Source organism: Sapajus apella, unplaced genomic scaffold (genome assembly GCF_009761245.1).
Source record: "Sapajus apella isolate SASKATOON/1434 unplaced genomic scaffold, GSC_monkey_1.0 scaffold4, whole genome shotgun sequence".
NCBI classification, from domain to species: Eukaryota; Metazoa; Chordata; class Mammalia; order Primates; family Cebidae; genus Sapajus; species Sapajus apella.
In genome coordinates, this window is record NW_022436944.1 from 745,060 (window position 1) to 765,588 (window position 20,529).

General features: G+C 38.4%; 1 protein-coding gene and 1 non-coding gene across 17 annotated transcripts in view; one reads left to right on the forward strand and one right to left on the reverse strand.

Moving 5' to 3' along the window:
* The window catches only part of PHC3 (polyhomeotic homolog 3), a 92,191-nt gene that overhangs the window by 29,082 nt on the left and 42,580 nt on the right, over positions 1 to 20,529 (forward strand). For 11 of the 16 annotated variants that reach the window (XR_004263616.1, XR_004263615.1, XR_004263620.1 and 8 more), the window contains 3 exons: positions 7,260 to 7,418; positions 10,347 to 10,445; positions 19,438 to 19,684. Coding sequence is in view for 13 of the 16 variants with exons in the window: in XM_032260635.1 (XP_032116526.1) it covers positions 7,260 to 7,418; positions 10,347 to 10,445; positions 19,438 to 19,684 (505 nt within the window). In the remaining 3 variants the exon portion in view is untranslated. The remainder of the gene's footprint in view (positions 1 to 7,259; positions 7,419 to 10,346; positions 10,446 to 19,437; positions 19,685 to 20,529) is intronic. The other 5 variants (XM_032260692.1, XM_032260712.1, XM_032260723.1 and 2 more) reach the window with 3 other exon arrangements.
* Positions 6,862 to 6,969, reverse strand: LOC116544734. Its single transcript, XR_004266013.1, has one exon. It is a non-coding gene; the product is annotated as a U6 spliceosomal RNA (small nuclear RNA).

Sequence of the window (20,529 nt, forward strand, 5' to 3'; positions counted from 1 at the left end):
ATCATGGAATCTCCCTGGTACCTTTTAGTTGAAAAACTGTGCAACAAATAGCATATGGCTGTTTTTCTTGGACACTTATTATTTGGTTATTATATACTTGGTAGGAGAGATTGTTCCTCTACTTATATTAGTGGTTCTGTAGTGAGACTAAAATATTAAAAATTGTAGGAAAAATAGCTGGGTGTGGTGATATACACCTATAGTCCCAGCTGCTTGGGAGTTTGAGGTTGCTTGAGCCCAGGAGTTTGAGAACCACCTGGGCAGCATAACAAGATTGCATCTTATTTATTTATTTATTTTTAAAAATTATACTAAGTTCTGGGGTACATATGCAGAATGTGCAGGTTTGTTACATAAGTATACATGTGCTATGGTAGTTTGCTGCATCCATCTCCCTGTCATCTACATTAGGCATTTCTCCTAATGTTATCCCTCCCTAATCCCTCCACCCATTGCTATCCCTTCCTTACCCCGCTATCCTCCTGACAGGCCCCAGTAAGTGATATTCCCCTCCCTGTGTCCCTGTGTTCTTATTGTTCAGCACCCACTTATGAGTGAGAACATGCAATGTTTGGTTTTCTGTTCTTGTGTCAGTTTGCTGAGAATGATGGTTTCCAGTTTTATCCATGTCCCTGCAAAGGACATGAACTCATCCATTTTTATGGTTGCATAGTATTCCATGGTGTATGTGTGCCACTTTTTCTTTATCCAGTCTATCATTGATGGGCATTTGGGTTGGTTCCAAGTCTTTGCTATTGTAAACAGTGCCACAATAAACATATGTATGCATGTGTCTTTGTAATAGAATGATTTATAATCCTTTGGGTATATACCCAGTAATGGGATTGCTGGGTCAGATGGTATTTCCAGTTCTGTATGCTTGAGGAATTGCCACACTGTCTTCCACAGTGGCTGAACTAATTTACACTCCTGCCAACAGTGTAAATGCGTTCCTATTTCTTCATATCTTTTCCAGCATCTGTTGTCTCCTGATTTTTTAACGATGGCCATTCTAAGTGGCATGAGATGGTATCTCAGTGTGATTTTGATTTGCATTTCTCTAATGACCAGTGATGATGAGCTTTTTTTCATGTTTGTTGGCTGCATAAATGTCTTATTTTGAGAAGCGTCTGTTCATATCCTTTGCCCACTTTTTGATGGACACTAACAGGTGGTTGGGAGTTAAGTGGCTTTTCTGGCAGACTTGTTTTTTTCTGGTGACTCCTAGAATTAATGTCAGTGGAGAGAGAGCTTGCAGTAATCGGCCTCAGTGAGTGAGTTTCTTTGTGAAGTGTGTGACTTGAGATACGAAGTGACAGGATTGATCAGGCTCTTCAGTGAAAGGGAGTTAGGAGTGTTGGGATGGAACTGACAGAAAATAATGGAAACCGGTAATGACATCTGGTTTAGGTCAGTAGAACAACACAGGAAAAAGGAGAGCCTTATCAGTTGTGGAAAGGAAGGGCAATTTTTTAGTCAGGCTAGCCAGGGAGATGGACTTCTTGCAGAGGCGGCTGCTGATGTTGGCCTTCATGGGTTGGGTGTTGTTAGTGGATAGCTGTTTTTGGAATATTACTTGTTATATGGAACTTAAAGGTAGACACAATACTTGTTCTTTGATGTCACAACTTAGGAGTAGAATACAGGTGGTCAGGAGGTTGCTAGTTTTCTTACTTCCTCTTTTCTTTTTTAAGAAAAATAAAAGCATTCTATTTGTGCTTTGTGCCCTACTTCCTTAAAAAGCACTCTCAGATTTGTTAGCTATCAGCCAATTATTTTATTTTATTTTATTTTTTTGTATTTTTAGTAGAGACGGGGTTTCACCATGTTGACCAGGATGGTCTCGATCTCTTGACCTCGTGATCCACCCGCCTCGGCCTCCCAAAGTGCTGGGATTACAGGCGTGAGCCACCGCACCCGGCCCAGCCAATTATTTTTTTAAGAAGACTTTTATTTTATTTTTCTTTAAAGAATGTGTAAATACCCTTACTAAGAGTATGTTTCTTACTGTTTTTTGAAAGAATCACCAACTGAAAAAAAGTGCTAAGGCATTATTACTGCATAGTAACCTGAATAGAAATCAAAAGGGAAATTAAGGAGCTATTCGGATATTTAAAAAGTACCCTGCATGCCAAAATACCTGAGTCAGAAAAACTGGGGTCCAGTTCTTTCTCACTGGTGATTTAATCTCTGGAGCAAAGCTTAAACATTACTCGAAAACTATGAAATATGCCTTAAAATAACATGATATTAATTAACTTAATAAACTTATTGAATAAAGACATTTTGTAGGTACTGGATACGTGAAGATGAATAGCACATGGCCTCCACCCTTAAATTATTACTTAGGGCCAGGCGCGGTGGCTCACGCCTGTAATCCCAGCACTTTGGGAGACTGAGGGCAGCAGATCACGAGTCAGGAGATCGAGATCATCCTAGCCAATATGGTGAAACCCTGTCTGTACTGAAAATACAAAAAAATTAGCTGGCGTGGTGGTACATGCCTGTAGTCCCAGCTACTCGGGAGGCTGAGGCAGGAGAATTGCTTGAACCTAGGAGGCAGAGATTGCAGTGAGTCAAGATCGTGTCACTCCACTACAGCCTGAATGACAGTGCGAGACTCTGTCTCAAAAAAAAAATTAAGAAGGATGAGTTAGAAATATATGCTAAAAGTATATGGATGGTAACAATTAGGCAAAAAGGGGGAATAGTCATTTCTGCTTTGGGATATGGGAATACCTGTAAAAGCTTATTAGAGCAGGTGATTTTAGAGAAGGAGTTGTTCACTATGTAGCTGCAGATGGGCTGGGGCATAGAGGTGGCAAGGATGCTCAGTCTAGCCGGAATATCATTGCCAGTGTCATAGAGGACTAAGATCGTGACATTACAAATGCCTTAGTATGGGTAATGGGAAGGATGTGTGTGGAGTGGGAGGAGAAAATGCTAGAGAAGTTGTCAGGAAAGGTTTGACTTTATCCAGAAGATTCTTAAATGAGTAATTAATAAAATTAGGAAAAGATCTGGCAGGTAGAAGGTGACAAGATTCTAGTAAGAGGTATCAGTTTGCAGATGTTAAAGTAATCAAGATGGAAATGACACGGGCCCAAAGTCTCAAACTAAGTGACGAAAAATCAAAATGGAAATTAGGAGACAAAAAGATGAATTAGAAACAAAACACATGACTGATTTTGTGTGCGTGGTAAAGGAGAGGAAAGCATCAGGTTGACTTCCAGATAATATGTCTTGAAGAATTTTAGAAAATTCGAGTGCCATTTGAGGAGAAGTTGTTTTAAAAGGAATAATTAGTTTGCCGTTTGAACTTGCTGAGTTTGAGCTGGTGAAAGATATCCAGAAAGATGTATGCTGTAGGCATTTGGATCTAGAACTTCAAAAAAGGGTTTACAGTTAAGAATTGAGCCGGGCGCGGTGGCTCACGCCTGTAATCCCAGCACTTTGGGAGGCCGAGGCTGGTGGATCACAAGGTCAAGAGATCGAGACCATCCTGGTCAACACGGTGAAACCCTGTCTCTACTAAAACTACAAAAAATTAGCTGGGCATGGTGGCGCGTGCCTGTAATCCCAGCTACTCAGGAGGCTGAGGCAGGAGAATTGCCTGAACCCAGGAGGCGGAGGTTGCGGTGAGCCGAGATCGCACCATTGCACTCCAGCCTGGGTAACAAGAGCGAAACTCCGACTCAAAAAAAAAAAAAAGTATTGAGAGTCATCAGGATTGAATTGTGTGAAACTGTGGAATAAGATAGGATAATCTAGGAATTCAAGAAGAAAACTATGGCTTGGTGTGGTGGCTCACACTGTTCATTCCAGCACTTTGGGAGGTTGAGGTGGTATCACTTGAGCCCAGGAGTTTGAGACAAGCTTGGGCAACATGATGAAACCCTGTCTCTGCAAAAAATACAAAGATTAACTGGGTATGGTGATGCATGCCTATAGTCCCAGCTACTCAGGAGGCTGAGGTGGGCGGATCATCTGAGTCCAGGAAGTTGGGGCTTCAGTGAGCCATAATTACTCCACTGCACTCCAGCCTGGGTGACAAAGGGAGACCCTGTCTCACAAAAGAAAAAAGAAGAAGAAAAGTGTTAAGGACAGAGCATGAACACTTTGGAAGTGGGTCTGAAAGAAGCATTGGTAAAAAAGACTCAAGAGGGAATGGTCTGAAAATAATCCTCTGAGTTTGTCAGTTAGATGTTGGTGACTATTGTTAAGGCAGTTTCAGTAGTGTGTTAGGAGTAGGACCCAAATTACAGTAATTCTATATTATATTGTATTTATGCATTGAATTATACCTTTAAATATATTAAGACTGGGCGCAGTGGCTCACGCCTGTAATCCTAGTACTTTGGGAGGCTGAGGTGGGCGGATCACCTGAGGTCAGGAGTTTGAGACCAGCCTGATCAACATGGAGAAATCCCTTCTCTACTAAAAATACAAAATTAGCCTGGTGTGGTGGCGCATGCCTGTAATCCCAGCCACTCAGGAGGCTGAGGCAGGAGAATTGCTTGAACCCGGGAGGCTGAGGTTGCACTCCAGCCTGGGCAACAAGAGCGAAACTCCGACTCAAAAAAAAAAAGGAAAAGAAAAAATAAATATTAAAATTAAAAACATATATCAATTTAGAGAATTAGATAACCAGCTCTCATGTGCCTACTCTGCAGTTTAACTTTTTAATTTTTAAATAATTATAGACTCATAGGAAGTTGCAAAAATAATACAGAGAGGTCCTCCTATATTGACTTCACTCAGCTTTCTCCAGTCACCATTCAGTTTAACAAGTGTCTTGGGTTTGTTCAAATGTTAATGTTTTGGGTGGCTTATGGAACCATACAGGGAGTATGGATTTGGATTCTATACCCCTATCTGGTGCAAGCCTGGGGTTTTCTCTCATAGGTGCCTCCTTCCCTGCCTCCACTAGGAGCAGAGCAGATGCAGACTGCTTTGCTGTTTCTCAGAATGTATGGGTGTAGCTTTTCCAGCTCCCTTTTTACATATTGGGGAGCTCTTTTCAGGATTTTGGCTCAAAATAGGGATTTCACTTGTAGCCCTCCCTTGAAATAAGCACAAAGGTGGATCTTCTGGGTCTATAGGCCCCATATACCCTTATAGACTGCCTTGGTGTCAGCTAAGATGACATCTCTGGCTTTGAGTTTCTTCCTTTTTTGCACCAGGAATTTCCCTCTCCCTGCTTTTCTCTCCCCTTTGGAGTTCAGCTGTGTATTTTTTTTTTTTTTTTTGAGACGAAGTTTCACTCATGTTACCCAGGCTGGAGTGCAATGGCGCGATCTCGGCTCACCGCAACCTCCGCCTCCTGGTTCAGGCAATTCTCCTGCCTCAGCCTCCTGAGTAGCTGGGACTACAGGCACGCTCCACCATGCCCAGCTAATTTTTTGTATTTTTAGTGGAGACGGGGTTTCACCATGTTGACCAGGATGGTCTCGATCTCTTGACCTCGTGATCCACCCGCCTCGGCCTCCCAAAGTGCTGGGATTACAGGCTTGAGCCACCGCACCCGGTCTCAGCTGTGTATTCTAATTTTTCATATTGATCTAGTATTTCAGTGATACTGTTTGGTCAAATGGATGTATTAATCCAGTCTGTCTTGTTGCCTCGTTCAGAAGTCCAGTAAAGCATTTTTTCTAATAAAATATTTATTAATTTTATTCTCCACCTTGTTCCACAAAAATGATTTGAAGTTGTATACATATATCCAATATATATATATATATATATTTTTTTTTTTTTTTTCTTTTTTTTTTGAGATGGAGTGTCACTCTGTCGCCTAGGCTGGAGTGCAGTGGCGTAATCTCGGCTCCTTGCAATCTCTGCTCCCCAGGTTCAAGTGATTCTCTTGTCTCAGCCTCCTGAGTAGCTGGGATTACAGACACGTGCCACCATGCTTGGCTAATTTTTGTATTTTTAGTAGAGACAGGGTTTCACCATGTTGGTCAGGCTAGTCTCAAACTCCTGACCTCATGATCTGTCCTCCTCAGCCTCCCAAAGTACTGGGATTACAGGCATAAGCCACCATGCCCAGCCAAAAATATTATTTATTTTAAAAATGGGTAATATATGCATGTTGTCTGAAATTAAAAAGATTTAAAAAAAGAGTATGCTTTTTGTTTTCCCTATTCCCCTAGCTACCTCACCCCAGTATCTCTTTTTAGATACAACCAATTATCACTTACTTTTTTTTTTTTTTAGTAGAGACAAGGTTTCTCCATGTTGGTCAGGCTGGTCTCAAACCGCCAACCTCAGATGATCCGCACGCCTCAGCCTCCCAAAGTGCTGGGATTACAGGCATGAGCCACCACGCCTGGCCTTCTAGAAGTTAACAATGCACTAGTTCATTCTTTAACAGAAGTTTTAAACTTTAGTGTTTATAATTTATTTATTTTTTTCTTTTTATTTTTTATTACCCAGAAGATTTAGAATTGGTATCGTTTAATTTTGTAGTCAATATTCAGGATTTTTGCTATGTGTTTGAGAAGTAGGAATTGTATTTTCTTTTGCTTGAGAGTTTTTGAGTTACAACTTTACACTAGTTATGTGTTACATGTATGTTTTTATATTTGTGAATGAATTATCTATGTTTTAATTTTTGTTCACGAACTCCTCAGAATGTGACAATGTTGATTAGGATGTTTTAAGCTATGTGGGATAGTAAAATGAAGCATTAGCTCTAAATTTTTTATTTTTAATTGACACATAACTATACATATTTATGGGATACAGGGTGATATTTGAATACATGTATACCATGTATAGATCAAATCAGGGTAACTGGCATATCCATCACCTCAAACATCGATCATTTCTTACTGTTGAGAACATACAGAATCCTCTATTAAAACTAATGGAACTCTCCATGAATTTGCGTGTTATTTTTGCGCAGGAGCCATGCTAATTTTCTCTGTATTGTTTCAGTTTTAGTGTATGTGCTGCCGAAGTGAGCACTGGCCTTAATTTTTAGGAAGTAGTGGAAATGATATTTTAAGATACTAGAAATCTTATTGAAACACATTGTAGCTGTTCTTAAAAATTGTCCTGATTACTAACCAATCCATATACATATATGCAAACAATTGCGCAAAGAAATGACGGGGTCTGTCAAAAATAAAGGCTTCTCCTTTGGTTTCCTTAGCCACAGTTTATACCATTGACTACCTAACTGCAGCTCAGTGTGAAATTCAGTAACATGGAAACAAGAAATGGAAGCCTATGACCTAATATGTTTTCTTCCTTAGATCAACCTCTCCACTTCTCCTACACCTGCACAGTTAATAAGCCGTTCCCAGGCTTCCAGTTCTACCAGCGGCAGTATTACCCAACAGACTATGTTACTAGGGAGTACTTCCCCTACCCTAACGGCAAGCCAAGCTCAAATGTATCTCCGAGCTCAAATGGTAAGATATGAGCTACCAAATTTTTTCAGTGTTTAAGGACTTGAGAGATCAAAATGTTTCTTGATTTGATACAATAAGAGGTATTTTTAATATTTAAGAAATGTTTAATTGTGTGTGTGCATGTGGGTGCGCCTTCAGCTCTTGTACATTTATGTCATGAAAGATTCTACATTTAATTAATAGGTCTTTTGGTATCAAATAGTAATTATCAACATTGGGAAGCTAATAGAGTCAATATCGAGAGTGATTATTTTTTAATCGAAAACAAACTTTTTTTTTTTTTTTTTTTTTCCATATTTTAACATCTCTGAAATTGGGATGCATTTTATAACTAACGGCAACTTGGTACTTACAGTGGTTCATAAAATCATTATCTATTTTTCACAACTTAGATTTGGTGAAATAGAAATGTTAAAAAACTTGGTTGTTAAAACACGTTAGAATTTGTGTCCTGGGATTTTCTGAAGTCTATATTGGAGTTCCTGATAGTTTCCCAGATGATTCTTAGCTTTGGTTATTTCTGTCTCAAATTCTGCAAGATTATTTATGTTCTTCTGTTCATTTTGATCTTTTATGAATATAGTAATGGTAATTTGGTTATTCTGTATTTGAGTATTTACTGATTTCCTAATTTGATTGTTAAGCTTCTTTAAGGAATATAGAAATTGGTTGACATGTATTTTATTTGTTGTCTTTACAAGAAGCTAGACAAAAGCATTGTACCTAATACGTATTTATATTCTTTTTTGTCCAGTAGGCTGATTATATATCTACATCTTCAGTTTTCTATCTAAAATTGCAAAGAAAGTTTCCAATCATTTATGCTTTAAAATTAGGTTGAACCATTTGAAATGGTTGCTGTTTGACCACTTTTGAACTCTAAAATTAGCAGTTTCATACAGGTCACAGTAAATGGAATATCTTCTTTTTAGATTTAGTCCTTTCAGGGTATTGTTACTGGAAATTATCTTTTCAGGAAAGTTATACCAGTTGTCCCTTGGTGTCTGTGGTAGATTGTTGTAAGGCTCACCCTCTCTGTCCCCTAGAATACCCAAATCTGAGGATGGGATGCTCAAGGCATAGTATTTGCATTGAACCTATGCATATCCTCTCATATACTTTAAATCATCTCTATGTATAATAATATAATATAAACATCATTTAAATAGTTGTTATACTATATTGTTTAGGGAATAATGACAAGAGAAAAATTTGTACATGTTCAGTACAGATACAGTTATCCTTTTTTTTTTTAATGAATATTTTTTCTGTCTGCAGTTGCTTGAACAAACCCACAGATATGGAAAGCTCATTGTACTTTGTGGTTTAATTTACTTAAATTTAGTGTACTGAAGAACTGAAGTTTAAAAGGTCACTTAATTGGACTTTTATTTTTCTAATTTTTTTTTAATCTTCGTTTGATTGAAGATTTTAACTTAGATAGCAAGAGGAACTGAATAACCCTTGATACAATTTTGAAATAAAGTGTTTACACATTCTTTGAAACTACTGTCAAATTCACTAAATTGAATTAGATAATCTCTGAGTGGATTGTATTGCCTTAGAAATTAATGGCATTTATTTCGGTATTGAAAAAAATTGAGCGGGGCATGGTGGCTCATGCCTGTAATCCCAGCACTTTGGGAGGCTGAGGCGGGCAGATCACTTGAGGTCAGGAATTTGAAACCAGCCTGGCCAGCATGATGAAACCCTGTCTCTACTAATAATACAAAAATTGGCTGGACGTTGTGGTGCATGCCTGTAATCCCAACTACTCAGGAAGCTGAGGCAGGGGAATCACTTGAACCTGGGAGGCAGAGGTTGCAGTGAGAGCCAAGATCACACCACTGCACTCCAGCCTGGGTGACAGAGTGAGACTGTCTCACAAAAAAAAAAAAAAAAAAAAAAAAAAAAGGAAAGTGATGAGTAAAAAAGTTAAATATGTCTTTTTGTTTTTTGATGTGAAGCTTTTTTTGCAGGCTCTTTTGTTTAATTTTGACATCTGTGGCATTTACTTTTAGAATGAATTTTTTTTTTTTTTTTTTTTTTTTTTAAATAAGGTAGTGTCTCGCTTTTGTCGCCCAGGCTAGAGTTCAGTGGCGTGATCTCAGCTCACTGCAGCCTCCACCTCACGGGTTCAAGCGATTCTCCTCCCTCAGCCTCTCAAGTAGCTGGGATTACAGTCATGAGCCACCATGCCCACCTAATTTTTGTATTTGTAGTAGAGATGGGGTTTCACCGTGTTGGCCAGGCTGATCTTGAACTCCTGACCTCAAGTGATCCACCTGCCTGGGCCTTTAAAAGTGCTGGGATTACAGGTGTAAGCCACCACGCCCAGCCATAGAATGAATACTTCTTTACAAATAGTTTTAAAATGAAAGAGCAACCTGGATTTGTCCTATAGATCCTTTGTAGCTGGGTGAAATATTGGAGTGTTGTAAGCATGTGGCATAGTTATCCTTATGATAAAGAGGACTGAAAAGACTTTTTTGGTGTTTCTTTTTGTTTCTCACTGAAATTTAATTTGTGTCCCAGAATAGTCACTGTTGTTGTTTACTTTAACTTTCCATTTTAGGAATCCCGCCGCAGTAGTTTTGAGCTAGGAAAAATTTAAGTATAATAGCTTATTTGAGATACAATTTGGACTCAGAATTTCATATCACGAAAATACATTTTCTTTTTTGAGTACTGCTTTTTTTTTTTTGCACTCATCAGAGTCATGAGCTGTTTTAAAAATGTTTATGATTTTTTTTTTATTTCTCTATTATTAGAAATTTCTTTTTGTCCTGTAAAACCTTTTGCTGAGGAGATAATCCTAAACTGCATTGTCTTTCTGTCACAAATTTCAGTCTCCTTTGCCTGCTGCACATTGTGTGTGGGACATGTTCTTTTGTCTTAGGGTATTTTTTTGGTTTTCTGTCTGTACAGCTGATTTTCACACCTGCTACCACTGTGGCTGCTGTACAGTCTGACATTCCTGTTGTCTCGTCGTCATCGTCATCTTCCTGTCAGTCTGCAGCTACTCAGGTGAGCTTGTCTAGCTTCATAATGTGTTATTTGAGATCTGCATCTTCAGGTTAAAGATAAGCCTTGCATCTGTGTTTAAGTTACTACTGATGGTTTCGGTGCTCCTTGTCATGCATTTTAGATTGAAACTTAATAAAATACAATGAGAACTTCAAGAAAATGTTTTTTGTTCTGTAGAATTGTATACCATTAAGCACAGATATTTAGGTTATTTGACATTGGTTAGTCAAGGTTAATGAGAGTTTTTGTTAATGATTTTCTCTTCATAAAGCAGATTTATTTCTCATCATGTGAGATATATTATTTTGCTTACAGTGTTCCTTATGTAATAACTAAGTCAAGATGGATTTTAAGTTTGAAAATAAATTAGACAAATTTAAAATTTTAAAAATTGGTCAAGTGCAGTGGCTTATGCCTGTAATCCTAGCACATTTTGGAGGCCCAGGCAGGAGGATTGCTTGAGCTTAGGCATTAAAGACCAGCCTGGGAAAAATAGCAAGACCTGGTCTTGACTAAAAATAAAAAAAATTAGCTGGGCGTGGTGCTGTGTGGCTATAATTCTAGCTTTTCAGGAGGCTGAGGTAGGAGGATTGGTTGAGCCTGGGAAATTGAGGCTGCAATGAACTATGATAGTGCTACTGCATTCCAGTGTGGGTGACACAGTGAGATTAATCATTACAGAAATGCAAATCAAAACGACGGTATCACCATACATTCACTAGAATGGCTGAAATGAAGAAGACTGCTAATACTATCTATAGGTGAGAATGTGGAGCATCCAGACTCTCATACATTGCTGGTGAGAATGTAAAATGGTAAAACCACACTTTGGAAAACAGTTTGGCAGTTCCTTATAGAGTGGAAACATACACATAACATGTGACTCAGCAGTTCTCCTTAAGTTTACCCTGAGAGATGTGAAAACATTCATATAGATATGTTAACAAATGTTTATAGCAGCAGTACTCAGAATAACCCCAAACTGAAAACAACCAAATGTCCTTTAACTGCTGAGTAGATAAACAAATTTTGATATATTATTATTTTTTTATTTTTTCCCCACACACCCCAATTTTAATATATTCTTATGGTGGAATACTGCTCAGAAATAAAAGAATGAACTACTGAAGAATCTCAAAAAGATGATGTTTAGCAAAAGAACCTTGGTATAAGGAATACATACTCTATGATTCCATTATATGAAATCCTAGAACAGGCAAAGCTATAGTGGAAAAAACCGGATTAGTGGTATCTGGGGTAGAAGGTAGGCGGAGATTGATTGGGAAGGGGCATGAGTGAACTGACATGGTTAAGGTGATGTTCTGTATCTTGGGGTAGTGATTATATGGTGTATACATATGTCAAAACTCATTGTAATGTTATTTGTTGTACGTAAGTTACACCTAAATAAATTTGACAAGAATGGATTAGAGTGAGTACATTTTAAATGAAAACAATTGAGTTAGAATGTTACTTTGCATGATATTGCTATATTTTGGTGTTCTGCACAATATTTTAGACTGCATATGGCAGAGATGGATATTTTAGGGTCACCTTTGGCCTCTTATATTTAATATAGTTCTCCGTCTTCTGGTAAAAAAATGATAATTTCTTTGGTATTTTTGATATAATATATATTATTTCATTTACAACTGAAGGCTAATTTTCATGTATTAATTTATAAAGATGATGGTCATTTACATTCAGATTTCTCCTAACTTGCCCTGTGATTTTCCATAGTTTCTTTTTCTTTCTTTCTTTTTTTTTTTTTTTTGAGACGGAGTGTCGCTCTGTTGCCCAGGCTGGAGTGCAATGGTGTGATCTCGGCTCACTGCAACCTTCGCCTCCTGGATTCAAGCAGTTTACCTCAGCCTCCCGAGTAGCTGGGACTACAGGCACATGCCACCATGCCCCTCTAATTTTTGTATTTTTAGTAGAGATAGGGTTTTACCATATTGGTCAGGCTGATCTCGAACTCCTGACCTCAGGCAATCAACCCGCCTTGGGCTCCCAAAGTGCTGGGATTACAGGCATGAGCCACCATGCTTGGCCCATTCTTCAGTTTCTTAACTTTATTGGACTTTATTTTCCCCTGTGTTTACAAAATAAGAACTTTATCTTTGTTAACTTTAAGATTTTTTAGCTCTAAATTTTTATGTCTCTGTGGAATGAATTTGTTGAACTAATTGTCTTCTTTTTAAATCAATTAATCTTAAGTAATTAATTAATTAAATTTTTGAGATGGGGTCTCACTGTGTCACCCAGGCTGGAGTACAGTGGCTCAATCATGGTTCATTGCAGCCTTGACCTTCCTGGGCTCAAGCCATCCTCCCACCTCAGCCTCCTGAGTAGCTGGGATTACAGGTATGTGCCACCACGCCTGGCTAATGTTTGTATTTTTTTGTAGAGTCAAGGTTTTGCCATGTTGCCCAGGCTGGTCCTGAACTCCTGAGCTCAAGTGATCTGCCTATTTAGGCCTCCCAAACTTTGGGATTACAGGCGTGAGCCACTGTGCCAGCCTGAAATAATGATCTCCTTTTCTTTTGTTTTGGTTTTATGAAACAATTATTCGGAGGTTTTCTCCTAATAGAACTAGACCATCATCAACTTCCAACATTTTAAATTTTATTTTTTCATTTATATTTGACATTGTTCCAACTAAGATTTTAATTCATTTATAAGATGCATGGAATAAAACATAAGTTGGAAGCATGGAAGAAAAAAGACACAAATGAAACTATTTCCAAGAATGGAGCTAGGAGTGAAGTTGCTGCTCAGCTTACCTGTGTGAAGTTTTGTGTGGCCTTAAGTTAAGCTCCTACTTCAGTCATTTATTGTATGATGTGGACAAGTTGCCAAACAACTCTAGTATTTACTCATATTTGTAGGGTAAAAGGATAAGTAATAGGTATCTTTAGTGTGTAAGACATTACAGGCACTCAGTAAGTAGTTTTGTTTTTTGCAAAAGTTGGAGATAGGAAGACTTGGATTCAAATTCTGACTTTAGCAACATTATTTGCCAGCAGATTGATTTTGGCCAAGTTCATAGTAGTATAGCATAGTGTTTATAATACGGACTTTGGAGCCAGAATCTCTGGGTTCAAATACTTGCTCTACCTTTAAGTCCTTAACCTCTTCACCTCAGTGTCAATTATGTAAAATAAAATAACATTTATAATCTAATATTTTATAAGGTTTCTGCCAGGATTAAATCTGATAGCATTTACTAAATGTTTCATTTACTGAATTGTTTCATTTATTTAAAACAACTCATCTCTACTGTCGGAGCTGATAATTGGGGCTCAGAGTTGTTATAAGGAGTAAGTGAAACAATAAAGTACTTAATATAGTGCCTGCCACAAGTAAGATATCACAGGCTACTAATTACTATTTTTGTTATGCATTGTCTGAAAATGAGTCACAAAGTTGGTTCTTAGCTTTCAGGTAACTAATAATGAAGGGAGAAAAGCAACCACTTAAAGAATTTATAGGCCAGGCAAAGTGGCTTATACCTGTAATCTTAGCTCTTTGGGAGGCAGAGGCTCGCGGATTGCTTGAGCACAGGAGTTCAAGACCAGCCTGTCAACATGGCAAAACCCTGTCTCTACAAAAAAATACAAAAATTTGTAGGACGTGGTGGTGTGGGCCTGTAGTCCCACCTCCTTGGGGGGCTGAGGTGGGAGGATCACTTGATCCCAGAAGGTTGAGGCTGCAGTGAGCCAAGATCGAGCTGTTGCATTCCAGCCTGGGTGACAAAGTGAGACCCTGTCTCAAAAAAAATAAATAAATAAAAAGAATTTATAGTTTCCAAGGTAAAATTAACAAACCCACCTGCTTAGGTTGCAGTTGATTCAAACATGTTCTGAGAGTACTTGCCGGTACTGATGAGGAAGACATCTTACTTCATCTTATAAGGGTATCTTTAATGTGAGTGGAGTCAAAATAATTTATAAAAGTGGTCTTCGGGGTCCAGATTGATGTGTTTTAGGTATCAGCCTCTGTGATGATCTGATTTAATTCAGGGATAGACTTTTGAGGGGCTACAGGAATGGTTTGACCTTTAGGAATTTCTTTGTGGATGTTGTTTTTCCTCTCTGTGCTTTTGAAATGGCAGTGAGTGAGGCTGGCAGTGGTATGTGCTGCTCCTACTTATACGTTCTAGTGATAACTTTCCTCAAGTTCAAGACTGTTAGGTTAGTTTTTTAAAATGTCTGCTTAACTTTGTCGAGTTTTAAAATCATATTTACAGTTAAAAAATTATTTGTAATTGTGAAATACCAAATCTGAAGTTGTATTTTAATACTCTTTAAGCTATAAAAGTCAATAATTTTTCCTTAGTATTAAATTTTTTTTTTTTTTGAGACGGAGTTTCGCTCTTGTTACCCAGGCTGGAGTGCAATGGCGCGATCTCGACTCACCGCAACCTCCACCTCCCGGGTTCAGGCAATTCTGCCCCAGCCTCCCGAGTAGCTGGGATTACAGGCGTGCGCCACCATGCCCAGCTAATTTTTGTATTTTTAGTAGAGACGGGGTTTCACCATGCTGACCAGGATGGTCTCGACCTTTGACCTCGTGATCCACCCGCCTCGGCCTCCCACAGTGCTGGGATTACAGGCTTGAGCCACCACGCCCGGCCAGTATTGAATATTTTTATAGCATATTGTAAACAATGAGAAATTTGGAATATATCACTTTTATTTACCATGTTAAATGCTCAATCCCTTCTCCCCACCATGCACACCTACACAAAAAAGATTTTTGGAAGATGTTATAGGGCAAAGAGTGTGTTAAGAGATGAACCAGGCGTGGTGGCTCACGCCTGTAAATCCCAGCACTTTGGGAGGCCAAGGTAGGTGTATCACTTGAGGTTAGGAGTTTGAGACTAGCCTGGCTAACATGGTGAAACTTCACCTCTACTAAAAATACAAAAATTAGCTGGGTGTAATGGTGGGAATCTGTAAGCAGCATAGCTAACTCAGAAGGCTGAGACAGGAGAATCGCTTCAATCCAGGAGGCACAGGTTGCAGTTAGCCGAGATCACACCACTGCACTCCAGCCTGGGCGACAGAACAAGCCTGTCTCAAGAAAAAAAGATGAGTAAGAAATCTGACCCAGAGGCTGGCGCAGTGGCTGATGCCTGTAATCCCAGCACTTTTAAGAGGCTGAGGCGGCTGGATCACTTGAGATCAGAAGTTCCAGATGAACCTGGCCAACTCTACTAAAAATACAAAAGTTAGCCAGATATGGTGGCATACGCCTGTAGTCCCAGCTATTCAGGCGGCTGAGGTGGGAGACTTGCTTGAACCTGGGAGGTGGAGGTTGCAGTGAGCTGAGATCACACCACTGCACTCCAGACTGAGTGAGACTGTCTTTAAAAAAAAAAAAAAAGGAATCTGACTCAGTAAATCCAAAGGATTGTTTTTTCCTCAATTCTAAGAGTATTTTCCAGATGGCCTACTGGGGAATTACTCTTAGAATTGAGGGAAAAAACAACCCTTTGGATTTAAAAGTTAGAAACCCAGCTCTACTGCCAGCTCTACTATGATAATTGCCATAGTATTTGTTAGATTCCAGTTAAATAATTGATGTGAGAATATTTTGGCAGGGAAGCCCTCTATAACAATATAAGATGCAAAATTAGCAAAAATAACTCATGCGAAATGTAGACTTTTTCAAAAGTCAGAAAGTTTTCATAATTTGATCAAAGGAAAGGTTCGAATGAAATGAATGTGGGACATCAGAGTGCCCTAATAGTCTTCATTTTAGGAAGGATGGATTTTCTTTCAAAAGGGAAGCTTTGTCAAGGAAATCTGTATATGTGATCTTTCCACTAACAGCTGCATTGACTTTGTAATCTACTTTGGCAGTGTAGCTTTCATGTTTGGAATTTATTTAAACCATGTCAACATTTAAGTCAAAATGATCATAGATATAGCCATATTCTAAAATTTATATGTTCACATAAATAACATATATATACAATATAGTGTAAGTATATACACATTTTCTTTCAGAATTCCAGAAAACATAAGGAAAATTAAAAACAAAAAGTATATTATTGTATAGAAATGAATATGCTGTAGGTTTTAGGGTTCATTGTGTCAAATCCTCATTTACTGTGAATATACTTCTCATTTGAAGGAATGCTTTCAAGTTTTTCAGATTATTACTCACTCTTTGGTTATCGTTACTATGCAGCCTGCTTCATATGTCATCTGTGGCAAATGTTAAATTTTGTCTTTCGCTTCCTGGAAGAGTTTAATGTGCCTCCACTAGATACTTGTTGAGATGTTTTTGGTAAACACGAACAGATTTTAATGTTAGCCTAAGAACACCATGAAGAGAACTAAGTGCTTACCAAAAAATTAGCCATGTAATATATATTTCAAAATGAGATACAGGAGAATACCTCAGACTTGTGAAGTTTCTATTAAACCTGCAGCACTGAACTGCAGGGAGTATAAAATTGAATGTTGAGGTGAGAGTCTACTAGCGAGTCTCAGTATTTCACAGATACACATACCTTTAATAATTGTCAAACAAGTTAGATATTTGTCAATGCTATAGGCCAGTATAACCCAAATTCTATGGGAAAGTTGTTCTAGAAGAGAGGAAGAAACTCTTTTCTAACCAGGGATTTTGGGAATGTTTCTTAGGGTAGAGCAAGTGGGATTTTACTGGGCTTTGAAGAATGGGTTGGGCTTCAAAAGAGAGCTTTGAGAAAAGATGACATTTAGGCAAGAGGTGCTTGAATAAGAGCTTCAGTTCCACTGAAGGTAGTGGAAGGTATATTTGGAGAATAACGAGCAGAACAGTTTGGCTGGAATACAAGAACTGTGGGCTGGAGGAATAGCAACTGGGGGCTTGAAGTGGTTTTGGCCTAGGTTGTGGAGGGCTTTGAGTGGAAGTCTGAGAAATCTGGATTTTAGTTGTGTTTTTTTTTGTTTTTTTGTTTTTTGTTTTTTTTTGAGATGGAGTCTCACTCTGTTTCCCAGGCTGGAGTGCATTGGTACAATCTTGGCTCACTGCAACCTCCACCATCCAGGTTCAAGCGATTCTCCTGTTTCAGCCTCCCGAGTAGCAGGGACTATAGGCACCTGCCACCACACCTGGCTAATTTTTGTCTTTTTAGTAGAGACGGGGTTTCACCATATTGGCCAGACTGGTTTTGAATTCCTGACCTTGTGATCCACCTGCCTTGGCCTCCCAAAGTGCTGGGATTACAGGTGTGAGCCACTGTGCCCCGCCGACATATTTTGTTTTTGTATTAAACTTTAATAATATACCAGTTATTAGTCCATTTATGTTTACATTGGTATGAAATATTTGAGAAAAATCAGAGAAGATACTCCATAAGATTTTACTTAGAAAATTCTTTGAGTAGCTTCGAATAGAACTGATGAAAACTTTGGCCTGAAGTATAGCGTTTTTTTGTTTGTTTTTTTTGAGACAGAGTCTCACTCTGTTGCCCAGGTTGCGGGGGGCAATGGCGCAATATCTCAACTCATTGCAACCTCCACCTCCCAGGCCCAAGCAGTTTGTGCCTCGGCCTGCCGAGGAATTACAGGCATGCGCCACCATGCCTGGCTAATTTGTATATTTTTAGTAGAGATGGGTTCACCATGTTGGCAAGGCTGGTCTCAAACTCCTGGCCTGAAGTGGTCCACCCACCTTGGCCTCCCAAAATGCTGGAAGTACAGGTGTGGAATTACTGAGAAAGTATAGCTTTTTTTTTGGAGACAGACTCTCGTTCTGTTTCTCAGGCTGGAGTGCAGTGGCGTGATCTCGGCTCACTGCAACCTCTGCCTCCTAGATTCAAGTGATTCTCCTGCCTCAGCCTTCCGAGTAGCTGGAACTACAGGCACAGGCCACCATGGCTGGCTAGTTTTTGTATTTTCAGTAGAGACGAGGTTTTACCATGTTGGTTAGGTTGGTCTCACACTTTTGACCTCAGGTGATCTGCCTGCCTTGGTCTCCCAAAGTGCTGGGAGAAAGTATAGCTTTTTGAGCATCTTTTAATGATGTACTTGTAGAGACAGAACACATGAAACTGAAGAACATTTTATAAAGCAGCACTATATCATTTGCTTTGTCATTCTGGAATCTCTTTTATTTCAGATTCTCTCCCAGGGCCAGTGGTAGCCTACATGTATTTGGTACATTCATTCTAGATAGGCAAAAAGTTCAGCAACTTTGGGAGAAGCATTTTCTGTCTTGTGTCTTGCTGTTTGGAAATGTTATAAATGTCAGGTGAGAGTAATTGGGATAATCCTTGCCACCGTCTAGACTGGCAGTACGTTTCAAATAGCCCTGAGTGTAGCATGAACCACCACAGAAAGCCGTTTCAGGGTCATGCACCCTCTTTACAGTTCATGAGATGCAGTTTTCAAAGACAGTGAATGTTCAATAACAACAGCAACACCAAAATTTTACTAAATTAAAATAGTTCTTTTGAAAATGCTTTTCGTAATTTTCACAATGTGGCAGATGATTTGATGAATTAATTTCTTACAAGGTTAATGTCCCCTTATAATCTCTATAGCTAGAACTGGTAACTTTTAATGCAGTTATGTTGCAGAGTAATTTCCTCATATTCATAGTTCATGCATATATAATACACACACTGCTTATATATATATATATATATATAGTTTTTGTTTAATTTTTTATGATCCTTCTCTCCCGTCTCCTTCCCCTCCCCTCCCCCTTTCTTCCTTCCTTTCTTTTTTTCCCCTTCTTCCTCCCTTTCTTTTTTCCCCCTTCCTCCCCTCTTCCTCTTAATATATTTTAAAAATTGCCACTTAATATTTAAGATGTGATTACTTAAAAGAATAACTCTCCTTAAGGATTAATCAGTTCTTTCAAGTGCTTGGAGCTTTATGTATGAAAAGCATAATATAAATGTGTTGTCAGTATTGTCACAATGGTAATGATTACCACATCAATTAAAACCATCTGTTTTCATCCTAATTTTCTGTTATGTGGTTCGTAGGTTCAGAATTTAACATTACGCAGCCAGAAGTTGGGTGTATTATCTAGCTCACAGAATGGTCCACCAAAAAGCACTAGTCAAACTCAGTCATTGACAATTTGTCATAACAAAACAACAGTGACCAGTTCTAAAATCAGCCAACGAGATCCTTCTCCAGAAAGTAATAAGAAAGGAGAAAGCCCAAGTCTGGAATCACGAAGCACAGCTGTCACCCGGACATCAAGTATTCATCAGTTAATAGCACCAGGTAGGATAAAACTTTTGTTCAAAATAGTTGTATTATTCATTTTCTTAGAGCAAAAACGAAGGATGTTCATGACCTGAACATCCTTTAAAACATTTTAAAATGTGGATTTTATAAATTAAATAATCTTAATATGTAGCTTGAAAAGAGACAAAAAAGCCCAAGAACTAAAATAAATTGTAGCAATGTAATAGGTTTTTTAAATTAAATGACATTTGATTAACATCTTTAAGTGCTGGTCTCTCCTTATGTTGATAAAACCTTTTAGCTTTAAAGAAAGATTTGCCTGTAGTTTATTTAATACACTTTGGTGGGATAATTTTTAAAGCTTTAAAAAAAAAACAGTATACTATTTTGTTTAAAGTTGTCATCATGGGAGAAATTTGTCACTTTGAAGCATAGGATTATGCGTAATTACTTTCCTTATGTTGTTGCCTTTTTCTGTCTTTGGCTTCATCTCTGACAGGATCATCTCAGGCAGTCAACTGAGTCATTGTCATTCCCCTTAAGCTTTGAATTCTACCTGTGTTGCCTTTACTTTAACTAGATAATCTTGCCTCATTTTGTACTGAAAATGTTGGGACCATCCAGAGTGAGCTTGCTGTCTCTTCTGTTCATCTCAAAATTTCTCAGAATTAAACTTTCTTTAATTTTAATAGATAAAGAATTACGTGTATTCTTAAACTCAGCACCATTTGCCCCTGTTGTTGATCCCACCATTTTTTTAATACCTCTCCTGACCTTCTTTAGTACATAATTGTTACAACATCTTTTATCTTCTCATGCTAGATCCTTTCCTCTGCTTCTCAGCTATAATTAGGTCTCTCTTATTCTTAATGGATCTGCAT